At 36.6% G+C, this 16,511-nt stretch overlaps 1 protein-coding gene across 2 annotated transcripts in view; it reads left to right on the plus strand.

Annotated features, from left to right (window-relative positions):
- The window catches only part of efr3a (EFR3 homolog A (S. cerevisiae)), a 92,578-nt gene that overhangs the window by 21,355 nt on the left and 54,712 nt on the right, over window positions 1-16,511 (plus strand). For both annotated transcript variants that reach the window (XM_056479926.1, XM_056479933.1), the window contains exons 3-5: window positions 3,652-3,728; window positions 11,849-11,976; window positions 12,262-12,412. In XM_056479926.1, coding sequence (XP_056335901.1) covers window positions 3,652-3,728; window positions 11,849-11,976; window positions 12,262-12,412 — 356 coding nt within the window. The remainder of the gene's footprint in view (window positions 1-3,651; window positions 3,729-11,848; window positions 11,977-12,261; window positions 12,413-16,511) is intronic.

A 16,511-nucleotide genomic window follows, 5' to 3' on the forward strand; every position in this document is an offset into this window, starting at 1 on the left:
TTACTTGCATATCTGCCCTGTGTTATTAGGGCCATATTTGTGTTCGGAGAGTATGGAGTCAGATCAGTCTCAAAAATCATACATTTACAAAATAAATTTCAGCACAATTCACATTTACAGAATCCAATTTGTGAAATCACAAGTAAAAATAATAATATTTTCACCAAATGAATTGAATTTGCGTACTTTTGAATTGTGTTTTGAATTTATAAATTGGATTTGTGTATTTTTGAATAAGGTTTTAAATTTAAGAGTTGGGTTTGCGTACTTTTGAATCATGTTTTGAATTTACGAATTGGATTTGTGTATTTTTTTACTCTGGTTTTGTGTATTTTTGAATTGTGTTTTGAATTTATGAATTAGATTTGTGTGTCTTTGAATTGTGTTTTGAATTTATGAATTGGATTTGTGTTTTTTCGAATTGTGTTTTGTATTCATGAATTGGGTTTGCGTACTTTTGAATCGTGTTTTGAATTTACAAACTGGATTTATGTATTTTTGAATCGCGTTTTGAATTTACGAATTGGATTTGTGTGTTTTTTTTTTTATTCGGGTTTTGAATTTACGAACTGGATTTGTGTATTTTTAAATCGTGTTTTGAGTTTATGAATAGGATTTGCTAATTTTTTTATCGTACTTTGACGATTATTAATTGGATTTGTGTATTTTTTTATTGTGTTTTGAATTTATGAATTAGATTTGTTTATCTTTAAATTGTGTTTTGAATTTATTAATTGGATTTGTGTATTTTTAAATCAGTCGTGTTTTAAATTTAAGAATTGGATTTGCATATTTTTTAATCGTGTTTTGAATTTACGAATTAGATTTGTGTATCTTTGAATTGTGTTTTGAATTTATGAATTAGATTTGTGTATTTTTTTTTTATCGTGTTTTGAATTTATAAATTGGATTTGCTTATTTTTTTATTTGTGTTTTGAATTTATGAATTGGATTTGAATATTTTTGAATCGTGTTTTTTAATTTACATATTGGATTTGTGTATTTATAAATCTAGTTTTGAATTTACGAATTGTATCTGTGTACTTTTGAATCGTGTTTTGAATTTACAAATTGGATTTGTGTGTTTTTGAATCACATTTTGTATTTATGAATTGGATTTGTGTATTTTTGAATCGTGTTTTTATTTACGAATTGGATTTTGTAAATGTTAGTTGTGTTGTAGATGTATGAATTCTATTCTGTAAATGTGTCATTTGAGACGGATCTGGCTCCGTAAGAGAGCACCAGATACCTCCACAGCAAAATGAAATGGAAAAACTGGTTTGTAAAAGCTGAAATTTTGACATCATCTTAAAAAGGTTAGGTGAAAATTCAGTTATGATATATTTATTATTTACTTTATTACTTATTATTAGTTCACAGTGTTATTCTATGAAGGTCTGAGTATATTCAAATTCAAATATTGTAATTTAAAGCATTTTTTGATCAATTATTATTTTTTGGTGAAAGAATGTTGTCAATACTTCTAAAGTCAAAACATGAGTATCGTTTTGTCTAAAAAATAATTTAAATGTCTAAACATGGCATTTTTTTACTTCTTAAAAAGGTTCAAATAATAAGTAACGATACAAATAATAACTTGACTTCTATATACATATACAGTATATACACACTACCTGGCAAAAGTCTTGTTGTTGATCCCAGCTGTAAGAGCAACAAATAATAACTTGACTTCTAGTTGATCATTTGGAAAAGTGGCAGAAGGTAGATTTTTCTTATGAATCATCTGTTGAACTGCATCCCAATCATCACAAATACTGCCGAAAACCTATTGGAACCCGCATCGAGTCAAGATTCTCACAGAAATCAGTCAAGTTTGGTAAAGGAGAAATCATGATTTGGGGTTACATTCAGTACGGGAGCCATTTGAGAGATCTGCAGAGTGGATGACATCAACTGCCTGAGATATCAAGACATTTATGCTGCCCATTACATTACAAACCACAGGAGAGGGCAAATTCTACAGCAGGTCCTGTAGTGTGCTTTCTCATACTTAAGCCTCCACGTCAAAGTTCCTGAAAGCAAAGAAGATCAAGGTGCTCTAGGATTGGTCGGCCCAGTTACCAGAAATGAACGTTATTGAGCATGTCTGGGGTAAGGTGGAGGAGACATTGGAGATGAATCCAAGGAATCTTGATGAACTTTGTTAGTCCTGCAAGAACGCTTTCTTTGCCATTCCAGATGACTTTATTAATAAGTTATTTGAGTCATTGCAGAGATGTATGAATGCAGTCGTCCAAGCTCATGGGAGTCAGACACAATATTAACTCTTTTTACTGCACCATGACTTTATATTCTATACTGTACATTATTTCTGTTAAGTGATGAGACTTTTGTCTAAACACAGTCAAATCAAAGCATGATCATATTTTATTTTGGTAAAATAAGCTAAATCTAGAGGCCTTTGCCTTTCATATACTTCTGATACCAAATGATCAACTAGAAGTCAAGTCATTATTTGTTGATTCTAAAACTTTGATAGGCGACAAGACTTTTGTCAGGTAGTGTACGTTTTATATATTTTGATTGCATATTTCATATTTTATTCATATATTATTATTATTTATTGCATATTTTTTACATGTTGCAAATATTTCTGTAGTTAAAATGTTAGCATCAGGAATTGCTGTTTGTCTTAGAAAATATCTTCACAATTTTTATTTGTAGAATTTCTAAAGCGTCGCTGACATCCAAACTCACCCAGGAGGTCCAGGAGTCTCGTGAATATTGATTAGCATCTAACTGATGTTCACAGAAGTGACCCTGGACCACAAAACCAGTCTTGTGTTGCATGGGTATATTTGTGGGAATAGACGAGAAAAAAAACATTGTGGGTCAATATTATAGATTTTTCTCTTATGCCAAAAAATCATTAGAATATTAAGAAAAAAATCATCTTCCATGATGATATTTTGGAAGCGTCCTTCTGTAAATAGATCAAAGTTGAATTTCTAATAGTTAATAGGTTGAGTTAATAATGATGGACTAACTACTGATGCACAAATATTGGTCTCCATACTATTAATAATAGTATTCATACTATTAGCATTATCAGACTAATAAGAAAACAAATGATAACCAATAAATTATAGATCATTTCTGCAGGTTGATCCTTTTCATGTGCAAGCTGTTGGCCATGAGAAATGTGATTGATGCTTTCCACATGACGTGACATGAAGTTTATGCTAGAGGAAAGACCAGATTGTTGACCACTATTTTTTTGTTTTTGTAATTAGGCTCAGCTAAATTCGTATTCACGCTTAATTATTAGTCAATATATCACTTATGGACTTCGTAGTATAAAGAATTACTATTTAACAAATTTTCCATACTGGTCCTTGTCTTGATCAAACACATTAAAACATGGTTCTCTGTTAAGAGAAGCTTAAAAACTGAGATTCTCCACAGCAATCAAAGATGTCATTCTAACATGTTAAAATAGATAAACAGCTATTAATAAAAGATGCAGACAGATGTGAGAGCAGCACCTTAGATCAGTTTAATTTAATTAAACGCAAACTCTCCAAAAGCATTTGTTTCTACAGTTTAAACCGAATGCATTTAAAGCTGATATAAAGTCAAGGTTATGTGTCTTCTGTTTTTAATAAAGGTTCTTGTCTCTCTTTGCAGGTGTGTGTGGGTGTTGTGGTCCTCTGCGGCCGCGCTACAAACGCCTAGTTGACAACATTTTCCCCGAGGACCCCAAGGTAAAATATCACTGAAAAATATGGAAATGCAAGGAGTTTTGGAATATTATGTTGAGTTGAATATTGCAGGTTGCCAGATTGTCTACTGAGCATCTTTTTAAAAATGCTTTACAAATATGTTTTGGTGTTTCAGCCAATAAAAATGTTTTGCATATCCATCCATCCATCCATCCCTATCCATATACACACCTATCCATTCGTCCATTCATCCATCCCCATCCATTTACACACCAACCCTCCCATCCGTCTATCCATCCATCCATCCATCCATGCATCCATATACACACCTACCCATCCATGCAACCATCCATATACACACCTATCCATCCATCTATCTATATACACACCCATCCATCCATCCATCCATATATAAACCTACCCATCCATCCATCCATCCATATACAAACCTATCCATCCATATACACACCTACCCATTCGTCCATCCAGCCATCCCCATCCATTTACACACCAACCCATCCGTCTATCTATCCATCCATCCATGCATCCATATACACACCTACCCATCCATGCAACCATCCTTATACAAACCTACCCATCCATCCATCTATATACACACCCATCCATCCATCCATATACACACCTATCCATCCATCCATCCATCCATCCATCCATACACACATCCATCCATCCATTCATCTATCCATCCATATACACACCTATCTATCCATTCATATACAAACCTGCCCATCCGTCTATCCATCCATCCATCCATATACCTACTTATCTATCCATCCATTCATCCCCATCCATATACACACCTACCCATCCATCCATCCATCCATCCATCAATATCCATATACACACCTACCCATCCATCCATCCATATACACACCTACTGTACCTATCTGTCCATCCATCAGTCCATCTATCCATCCATGAATAAACCTACCCATATAAACCTACCCATCTGTCTATCCATTCATCCATCCATCCATATACACATCCATCCATCCATCCATCCATTCATCTATCCATCCATATACACACCTATCCATCCATCCATATACAAACCTACCCATCCGTCCATCCATCCATCCATCCATCCATATACACACTTATCCATCCATCCATTCATCCCCATCCATATACACACCTACCCATCCATCCACCCATCCATCCATCAATATCCAAATACACACCTACACATCAGTCCATCCATCCATCCCCATTCATTTACAAACCTGTCCATCCGTCCACATACACAACTACTCATCAGTCCATCTATTCATCTCTATACTCACCTACCCATCTGTCCATCCATCCATATACACACCTACCTGTCCATCCATATGCACACCTATTCATCCGTCCATCCATCATCCATCCATCCATCTATCTGTATACACACCTATTCATCCATCCATCCATCAATCCCCATCCATATACACACCTATTCATCTGTCCATCTATCCGTCCATCTATTCATCATCCCCATCCATATACACACCTATTTATCCGCCCATCCACCCGTTCATGCTTAAGACTTTACCATTTAATTTTTCACCTTAAATATGGACTCAATATCAGTAATTATCAAAAGTGATGTGCACAGAAAATGCCAAATTAAAATCCAGAGAAAGTGAGAATTCCTTATCTTTGTTTATTAAATGTGTGTATGTATTTGTGTACACACACGTTTATAAGAAAAACGGCAGAATTCAGCAGTCAACAAGTTCTGCTCATTTACATAAGAAATTCCAACTGTTGACGGAGGCTTTAAATAAATATCATCTTTATGTAAGAGTTCATGCACTAAGATTCAGCCGCGTTCCAGTTCAAGTGCTCTGATCAAAATATATTCTTATCAGCTCTTCCTGTCCTCCGAGACCCGCTAAAGTAAATGCCACGGCATAATAAGAAAGAAGCCGCTTGGACTATCAATTTAAATTTAATGCGCTGTTGACTGGCAGCTGTTTCTTGTTTTTCATATCGCTGCCGAGAAATTTCTGTGAACTGCCATCATGAATATGTATTAGCAGTGCTTTAATTTTGATCTTTGACCACTTCTTACCACTTCATATACACTCAAACACATACACACACACCAAAGGTTTTTTTGACCTTGCTATTACTCCATATTCATCACTTTAGCATGCAGCTCTGTTGATTAAAATGACACACACACACACACACACACACACACACACACACACACACACACACTTGTTTTCTCTGAAGGCTAAGTGTGAGCAATAATCTCATGAGAGGGTGTGACTGTTTCCACTGACACACACACACACACACACACACACGCACACACAAACACTCACACACACACACACTCACAAACGGTCTGATTCCCTAAAGTCATGTTATGTACCGTACGTTAAAATCGTGTTAAGTTAATTAGCACTTTGAGAGCTCCAGGAGTTTATTTCTCTAAAGGGATTCTGGGTAAAAGTGATTTTCTACTTATGACGCCTTGTGTTAAACAGTATAAATAACAATTTTTTTTATAAAATGTTAAGTAGACAAATATTTTTTTCACCTTTAATATTCTGTTTACCCTTCAAAACTTTAAGATTTGAATCTTTACAACAAAATTGAATGCTTTTCACGTTTTAAACATATTTGCTCGGTAAAAGTGCAAACCAGAGTAATCACAAAAATAATAATGAGGATTTGCTAAAACAATTTTATTAACAAACTGCTTTGAATGGATATTGGATGTTGAATATAGATATTAGATATACATAAGATATACATAAGATTATCCAACACAATCTCTCAGCAATTCGTAACTTTTTGGTTTAGTGGCTAATTTGTATGAATTTGTATGATCTCATTCGTATAATTTAGTACGATTTGCTCATCCGCCAATGACGGTTGGCTTTAGGGGTGGGGTTGGGTGCCACGCCACCTTTTTAAAATTCTTACATTTTCGTACTGGGGTCACACTGCACTTTTCTCCCCATAGACTTCCATTTAAATGACGATACGCAGCGAACTGCGAAACTTGTCACGTGAGCTTGCGAATGCATCAGACAGGAAACGCATGACAAGTTTCGCAATTCGCTGCGTTGGAAAGTTCAAGCGTGGTGAACTCTGACCTGCGAAATCGCTTCACGTGACTGCATGAGACCAATTTTAGATCAAAACATGACGTCTCTGGAATGAATTTAAAATATGGACCAATCGCTCCCTTTTAAAAATGTCTAATCATCTTGTTTAATACCGCCCCTTTTCACAGCGCCGTACAACAGAATTCCGCATGCTCAAACTATAGTGTGACCGCAGCTTAAACGCACTAAACTGACAAAATGAAAAAGTTACGTTTCCCCATGAGATCAGGCTGGATTATCAACAGCAGTATTAGATTTCACTTTTAACACTAAATACTAACACTTTACAATAATGTTTTGTTGATAAACTGGTTTAGCTGATGTGTGTGGACTAACAATACATTTTTATATGATGCTTCTTTTTGTTATGCTGATGTTCATTTCTAAATAATAAACAGTAACTAAGAAATAATTTAAATTGAAGTTGTTTTAGTCCATATTTCATTTCTAATATAATCTAACTGCATTTGTAATACTTATAGCCTTTACATTACATTATACTGCACACTCACCGGCAACTTTTTAAGGTACACCTTATTAGTTCTGAGTTGGGCCCTCTTCATGGCATAGATTCAACAAGGTACTAGAAATACTCCTCAAAGATTTTGGTCAATATTGACATGATAGTATCACGCAGTTGCTGAAGATTTGTCGGCTGCACATCCATGATGCGAATCTCCCGTTCCACCACATCCCAAAGGTGTTCTATTGGATTGACATCAGGTGACTGTGGAGGGCATTTGAGTACAGTGAACTCATCGTCATATTCAAGAAGCCAGTCTAAGATGACATGGCGTGTTATCCTGCTGGAAGTTGCCATCAGAAGATTAGGACACTGTGGTCAAAGGAATGGACATGGTCAGCAACAATACTCAGGTAGCCTGTGGCATCAGCAAGGCATTTGCCCCTACAGAACTACCGCTTACTGGATATTTTCTTTTTTTAGGACCCTTCTCTGCAAACCCTAGAAATGGTTGTGCGTGAAAATCCCAGTAGATCAGCAGTTTCTAAAATACTCAGACCAGCTGTTCTGGCACCAAAAGCCATGCCACGTTCAAAGTCACTTAAATCACCTTTCTTCCCCATTCCGTTGCTTGGTTTGAACTGCAGCAGATCCTCTTGACCATGTCTACATGCCTAAATACATTGAGTTGCTGCCATTTCATTGGCTGATTAAAATTTCGTGTTAACGAGAAGTTGGTCAGGTGTACCTAATAAAGTGGCCGACGAGTCTAGGTGTATTTATTTTTAAAGGAAAAGTCTGATTTTAATTTATTTTCATTTCATTTTATGTGATTTGGCGAAGGTCTGTTTTTTTTTTTTACTTATATTTGTGTCACAGTTAGCAAATTGATTTGTTTGCTTAGTTTAAAAAGTGTGTGTGACTGATGTTATACTTTGTATGTATTAGTAAATTATTCAAAGGATCAGGCAGTCTCCTTCTACCAAGCAATTTTGTGTTTAATATGTCTAATAGATTTAATGGATTTAATAGATGTCTAACAATGGTCCAGAAATAGACTAGTCATCTAATAGATAGATTAGACAGACTTCACACGTGTAGTCATTCATTCCTGCCTATTGACTACTAGTCTATTTTTTGGACCATTCTTAGATGTCTATTAGATTTTCACTGACAGCCCGCATTAGCCTTGGTAAAGACATATGTCTATGTTTAGAAGTTTATTAGGTATCTATTAGACAAGTGTTTTTCAACCCTGTTCCTGAAGGCACACCAACAGTACACATTTTCAACCTCTTCCTAATCAAACACACTTGAATCAACTCATCAGAACATTAGAAGAGACTCGAAAAACCTGGGTCAGATAAGGGAGACATCCAAAATATGTACTGTTGGTGTGCCTCCAAGAACAGGGTTGGGAAACACTGTATTAGACACAAAAAATGCTTGCTGGGCTTTTTGTGTGTTTGAGTGCTTGATTTATATTTGAAATGTTAATCGTTATTATTGTGTGTTACGAGTTTATGATGTTTAAAAGGAATGCTGTAACATTTAGGTAAGACAAATGTAGTGCGACAAAAAGTGTGCGACAGGTCAAAGATGAGGCATGAATCGGTTCTGAATTTAAGCAATTTTTTACTCAATGGTTTACACAAAAGTTGTGACAATAATAATGAAAAATCTAATATAATTTATATAATGAAATATAATATTCTTTTTAAACAAAAACAATGAGTGTAAGCCAAATCAAAAAAATTAAAACAAAACAATCCTTAAATCTAACATCTAAACTAGGGGACAAAAATAGAAAAATGGAAATAAAACCCGATATCTTCAGTGCACACGACACCCGATCTAAACTAATTAAACTACAAAACTCAAAATTACACAGATGGCAAAACACTTAAGCTAATCTAACAAAAACAAGCTAAACTAAAACTAATCTAACAGGAAGGTCATAAGGCTCAGTTTAGAATCACACAATAACCATCAAAGCAGTTACTTAAAGCCAACGAAGTTTAACAAGTAAACTCGAATTACAACGGTAACACTTAGATAATAAATCATCAAATTAGCATGCCAAAACACGAGTACAAAGTTACGCCGAGGCAGGGCGCACACTACAAACTGATCTGGCAGATCTTTAAATCCTCACGGCTCGTCCGGGGATTGGTGGAACTGGCACCATCATAACGATGATGGATGGTTAACTGAACCAATAAGCAACCTAAGAGTGGAGTGAGAAGCGGAGAGAGGAGGGTGAGGAAAATAAATTCTAACATAGAACATAACATTGTGACTTAATATTTCTGTGCATTTCACAGCATTACAAATAACATTTATTTCTCAGTCCTGATCCATCTTCTACTTTCATATACTTTAGTATTTCAATGAATATCATAGACATGCGAGTTAGCTGACTGAAGAAGAACTATTAGGAAAATATGTAGTAAGAGGTAGGGCTAGAAAGCTCTCCTTTTTAGTGAGTTTGTGTTTATCTACACTAAAAAAATACCAAAATGCCAATTCTGGGTGTAATAGGGACTAACCCAAGTCCTGGGTTAATTTTTGGAATTGAATTAACAGGACCAGATTGGTCTGGAGGGGGTCCGTTGTGGTAAAGAAGGAGCTGAGCAGAAAGGCAAAGCTCCCGATTTACCGGTCAATCTACGTTCCTGCTCTCACCTATTGTCATGAGCTGTATGTCATGACCTATAGAACAAGATCCCCAATACAAGCAGCCGAAATGAGTTTCTTTCACAGGGTGGCAGGGCGCACCCTTATAGATAGGGTGAGGAGCTCTGTCACCCGGGAGGAGCTCGGAGTAGAGCCGCTGCTCCTCCACATTGAGACAAGTCAGCTGAGGTGGCTCGAGCATCTATTTCGGATGCCTCCTGGATGTCTACCTAGGGAGGTGTTCCAGGCATGTCCCACCGAGTAGAGGCCTTGGGGGAAGACCCAGGACACGCTGGAGGGACTATGTCTCTCGGCTGACCTGGCAATGCCTCGGGATCCCCCAGAGGAGCTGGAGGAAGTGTCTGGGGAGAGGGAAGTCTGCGGTTCTCTCATAAGACTGCTGCCCCGTGACTCTGCCCAAGAAAAGCGGTTGAAAATGAATGAATGATGAGGACCAAATTTAACCCAATGTTTATATTAGTTCATATTTTACCCAATTTGGGTATAAATAACCTGGCATTTTTTGTGTGTAAAGTGTTATAGAACACAAAGTGGTAACATTTTAGAATAATGGTCATGGATAATCTTCCAAAGCATTAATTAATCATAGTTCAACAATAACTAATGCATTATTCAAATCTAAAAGTTGTGCTTTTTATGTGAACTAACACATAAACAAAAAAACTGACTTTATTAAACCAAATCAATGTTAACAAAGATGAATAGATACTGTGAAAAAATTTTATTACTGATTGTTTGGTCATGTTAGTAAATACATCAAAGATGCTTTTTAATGTATTTTTAAGTTTTTGACTCTTCTAAAGCATATAAATACCATAATATGTTTGCCGATATTTAAAAAAAAACATGCCAAGTGAACATTCTTGTTTATCTGAAAAGCAATGCTGAAGTCAGATATTCGGCTTTAAAAATGTGCGTTACATAGCAGAACGGCTGTTTTTGTTTTGATTCTTTTAACCCGCCCACCGGCAGTTTAGCCAAATATATTTTAGCACCCCGGGTTGCCTTGATGGAAAACCGCGTAGTCCATTCATTAATTCAGAAAGGCTCTCAAAGCATGCGCTCGTGACTGAAATTCGACCTCCAGTGGACAGTAGCAGACCCCAAAATGAGACGCAGATTCAGAGTTCCAAATGAGGTTATTAATTAGCAAATAATATAAATATTATGAACATAAACATTAGGTGAGCTGGTTACATTGTACGTGACGAGATTTGTAGTGATAAGCAATTAGGCTGTTTGCACCAGACGAAACATGACAGCCATTCAGAAGCACAGAATATGCACTCATTCACAAAATGGTAAGGTTCATAATCTAATTAAAACATATTGAACTGACATGTGTTGGTTTGCATTATTTCACAGTTCTAAACTTCAGCTGGAAATGGTTTATTTTATTGTCAAGATCTGAGGTGAACTATCTGCTGCTGCTTTCAGTAGTACGGCAATAAATGTCATGTAAAATGACATTCAAACTCACATTGTTAGCATTTAACACTGAATAAAGCACATGAGGTGTACCTGAGGTGATCATTGTCATTAAGTTTTCTGTTGATCAGCTGCAAAAAATAGAAACCGTTTCTAATATATCAATTCCAGATATTGGTTAGGACAAAAACCCCTTTTAATTAGAAAAATATTCCTTCTATCGCATGACGTTGCTTTTATTTAGAACACGATTTAAAATCAGCATTTAGGCTCGATGATCAGATAGACTCACTCAGGAGTGCAATACCTAGTTTAACTACTGGGTGTCAAACTTACACACTGCATCTTTAACTAATAGAGTATTATAAGTGTTACCCACAAACGGGCAAAAAAAAGACTGGTTTTCTCATAATTTGAAGTCAAGATGTGTGTGTGTGTTTGTTCCTCAGGATGGACTGGTTAAATCTGACATGGAAAAGTTGACGTTTTATGCGGTTTCGGCACCTGAGAAGCTGGACCGCATCGGAGCATACTTGGCCGAGCGGCTCACCAGAGATGTGGTACGACATCGCTATGGGTAAGACTCAAATTTTTTGCTTGCTAGCTGCGTTCAGCTTTGTTTTTTAAAATTTAAATGTAATAATATTTCAGTTGTAATAATATTTCAATTCAATACTGGTTTTAGTGTATTTTTGTTCTTAAATGTCATCGCTGAGCATGAAACAAAATAATTATTCAAACATTTTGGCCATTAGTTCATACTTTTTAAACTTTTATTTAAACTCATGCTTTGCAAGTGCTCATTTTGGACTCTAGTTTCTCATGTGTGTGTTTGTGTCTGTGTCTTTGTGTATGTGAACAGGTATGTGGTAATAGCGATGGAAGCTTTGGATCAGTTGTTGATGGCCTGTCATTCCCAGAGTATCAAGCCATTTGTGGAGAGCTTCTTACACATGGTAGCCAAACTGCTGGAGTCCCGAGAACCAGATTTACAAGTGCTGGGCACAAACTCAGTAAGTCTGTGTGTGTTTGTGTGTGAATGAGCAAACCCAATCTCAGCAGGAGATTCAGGTGGAAGATGAAAAATCACTGCTATTCTGCCATTTTTTGTTATGGTGCTTTTTCTCTTTTATTCTCTCTTTCAATCTCTTGCTCTGCCCCTTTCTTTCTCTGCTTTCTCAATTTTCCGCTGTATTATTCCTCTGCTGGCTTTTTCATATCTGTTCCAAGTGGGTCTGAAGTGTTTTATTGTGAAAATCCTGCAGCATTGAATTGTTTGGGTGTTTTGAACATTGTATCATCTATCGAATCACAAAGCTACGTTTCTTAGTCGTGTGAGCTAATATTTAATGTCCTCGCAAAAGTAGGTCATTCGGAAATTGCAATGTTTGCATAAAAATATAAGTGCCCATAAAACTGTGATATTTTTATTGTCTGCGATAATGTATTTCAATCAATTTGAATTTAGTAAATCACTCATTAAGACAGGGACTTGTCGCCACCTACTGGTAGTTTTAGTGTCATATATTTTTATATATTACAGGCTCTAATCTCAGCCCATGCTCATTGGAAATATGTACCTCAGCCAACATTTTTGCCAAACGTAAAAATTTTGGCTCTAGCTATTTTTTGTTGCACAATTCAGATGACAAATCCAATTGAGGGTGCTGTCTATATGCAAATGTAAAATACATTACTTGGGGCATGTTTTGCTGTATTTTAGATTAGAAGGCGGGGCTTGTTGTACACATCACTCAGTGAACCACTGACCTAAACATTTTCCTTATCCCAATTAATAATTCTGTTTTTTAAAAAATAATATGTTCATATACAAATATAGGATAAAGTTCACTGCGATCACATAGTTTTAGCTTGACTTTACATTGCTTTTATTTTTTTGTGGAAAGAGTGCTCTACATCACAAACAGCACAATTTACAGGGTGAACTACTGATCAAACTAACCATATCAGTGAAGTTGTCCATATGGAGATAGATTGGAAATTCCTCCTCGTCAATGGTTACGATTTAAATGAGTGACAAGAGGAGTGGGATACATTGAAGAAATTTCTAATAGACTTTTAATACATTTAAACACTAGATTTTATCAAGTAATTTTACCAGATGTTGTATTGGACATACAGAGTATCCGGAAAGTATTCATCTTTCCCTCTATCCTGACTAGTCTTCCAGTTCCTGTTACTGAAAACTTCCCCACAGCATGATGCTGCCTCCACTGTGCTTCACTGTAGGGATGGTATTAGCCTGGTGATGAGTGGTGTCAGGTTCTCCAAACGTAAAACCTGGCAGTCACTCCAAAGAGTTCAATTTTAGTCTCATCATACCAGCAGAAATTTTTCTGTCCCCAGCCTTGTGCCTCGAGACAATCCTGTTTTGGAGGTCTACAGACAATTCCCATGTCATTATGCTTGGTTTGTGCTTTGACATGCACTGTCAACCCTGGGACCTTATATAGACAGGTGTATGCCTTTTCAAATAATGTCCAATCAACTGAATTTACCACAGGTGAACTCCAATTAAGCTACTGAAACATCTCAATAATCAGTGGTAACAGAATGTACCTGAGCTCAGTTTAGAGCTTCATGGCAAAGGCTGTCAATACTTATGTACATGTGATTTTTCAGGATTTTTATTTTTAATAAATTTGCAAAAAATACCAAAATGCAAATTTTTTTTACATTGTCATTATGGGCTACTGTGTGTAGAATTGAGGAAATAAATGAATTTAATCCATTTTGAAATAAGGCTGCAAAATTAAAAAATGTGGAAAAAGTGAAGCGCTATGAATACTTTTCGGATGCACTGTACAAAACTAACCCATGTTTTTGACCCCACTCAATGTTCAAAGCACATTCTATTGGACTGTCCTGTTTTAATGACTGCGGAAAGGTTTTTTATGAAATGAACTCACTCAAGGAGATGTTCAACAAAGTATAACCAGGAAAAATTGTAGATTTTTTTTTTCTTCATATATTAACATTAAAAATATTATCTGATTTATGTATTCATTTGTTTGTGATTTAAAATTATTTTTTTTTTTAATTATTATAATTTTTTTTAATTGTAAGTTTAGTAATTAAATGTTTTTGCTATGAAAATATCCACTGTTGCTGACATGGCATTAAATAAAAATATATGATTATGATATGATGGTGGAGATAGATATGTGAGACAAGCGTATCCGATTACAAATCACATGCATATCACAATAACTGCCTAAAAAAAACTTTAATTTGATGATTAATAAGTCTCTGTAAAAATGATACAAAGTTGAAAAAGTTGGTATCATACTGCCCTGTGGCATTCATTTGATCTAGAATGCAGTTTCACAAAAGTGTAGGCTAAAGCATGTATTTCCAATGAGCCTGTGTTGCCTGAAACAGCACAAAAACACTCATCAAATTATCTCAAAACCAAATCCAATATCCTATTGTATTTAGAAACTTTTAAAGAGCCCATATTATACATGAAATAGGGTCATATTTAGGTTGTAAGGGTCTCCAACAACAGTCTAATATGCATGCAAGGTCAAACAACACTTTGATGGTCTTATAATCTGCATTTATTTTTACCTAATTATCCCAGCGACTCCCATATGAATCGTTCAGCGATTCATTTGTTCCCAAACCCCTCCTCATCGCGAAGCTAATCTGCGCTGATTGGACCGATGACAGCCTGCTGCGATTGGTCGACACGGACAAGGCTTCAGCGCGAGGCAGAGTGAAATGCACAGCAGCTAATCAACTATATAAAAGTAGTTACAGTGCATACACGCTTCATAGTGGATTTTGGCTGCCAGTTGTTGAATGTAAATACAGACGATGGACTAGAAAATACTGACGACTAACTATTTTATTGAGCAAAAAGTCAAGAACTGGAGAGGAGATCTCCTAGCCTACTTGCTCTTTTCACACTCACGCACGCACACACACACACTGGGCCGGCGCGTCCATAGAGGAGACCTACGTAGAGCGGCAGAATAGAGAGGGGGCGGCGCTCCGTTATATCCGCGAATCGCTCCGTTATATCCGCGGCTCTCAGTTATATCACCAGCCCCCCCCGGTCTTCAAATTCAACCGCGACACCCCCCGGTCCTCATTTTACTAACGGGTCCCTATCTTTTTCACTATTGGGTTGAGGGCTGCATAATGAGGAGACACACACACACATTACCTTCAGAGGAGACACACACACACACCCCGAGGACAGACACACACGCCTAGAGTGCCAGTTCAGCTTGCTGGGTGCAATTTATACACCTCACCTCGAAAACTGAGCTGAACTATTTTGAAACTTGACCGTTGCATGCGTGTAGCAACAGCTGACAATCCGTAAACAAAGCGGCACGCGTCACATTTTCAACGTGGCTTTACACACGATATGAGAATATAAAGAGTTAACCTGATACAGTACACGCAGTTACAAGTAAACAAAACACAACTAAATACATAATTTGATAGCTAGAGTAAACGAGGCAATTTTAATCGCACGTACTTACACTGGTGAAATGGGGGAAGAAACTGATCGATGATGCACTGATCCATGTTCTGACAGTCTTTACTGATCCTTCCTTTAACAAACCGATGAAGTCTTCTTTTTAAGCATGTAGTTTCGAGAAGCCCTCTGGGCTATAATGCTGAGCTTTCATCTTTGGGAAGGCTGTCGATAGTATCCATCTGCACAGCGTGACTTCATTGACCGGTGTCTGTGTGTGTCTCTCTGTGTGTGTCTGTGTGTGTGGGGCTTTTTTTCTGTTAGTGGGCGGGGCCGCAGATTTCAAATCTCCCGGGTTTGCGCGTGCAACTACTTGTGTTTCGTAGGTGCGTCATCACGAAACACCTAATGACTCGTTATCAAGACGACTCGTTTGAAGCACTATGAGTCGACTCTTTTATAGATGAATCAATAGTTTTAAACACTGTACACTTACAGATTTAAGCCTTAGCTGGATATTTCACTTCACTTAGAGCTGTGTTACACACTACATGGAAGGGCATTTTCAAAAACCCATAATATGGGCTCTTTAAAACAAGATCCAGTCAAATGAAGGTCGGTTGCAGTGGGATAGGTCATGTAAATGATCATGTAAAAAG

Source organism: Danio aesculapii, chromosome 2 (genome assembly GCF_903798145.1).
Source record: "Danio aesculapii chromosome 2, fDanAes4.1, whole genome shotgun sequence".
In the NCBI taxonomy this organism is placed as follows: domain Eukaryota; kingdom Metazoa; phylum Chordata; class Actinopteri; order Cypriniformes; family Danionidae; genus Danio; species Danio aesculapii.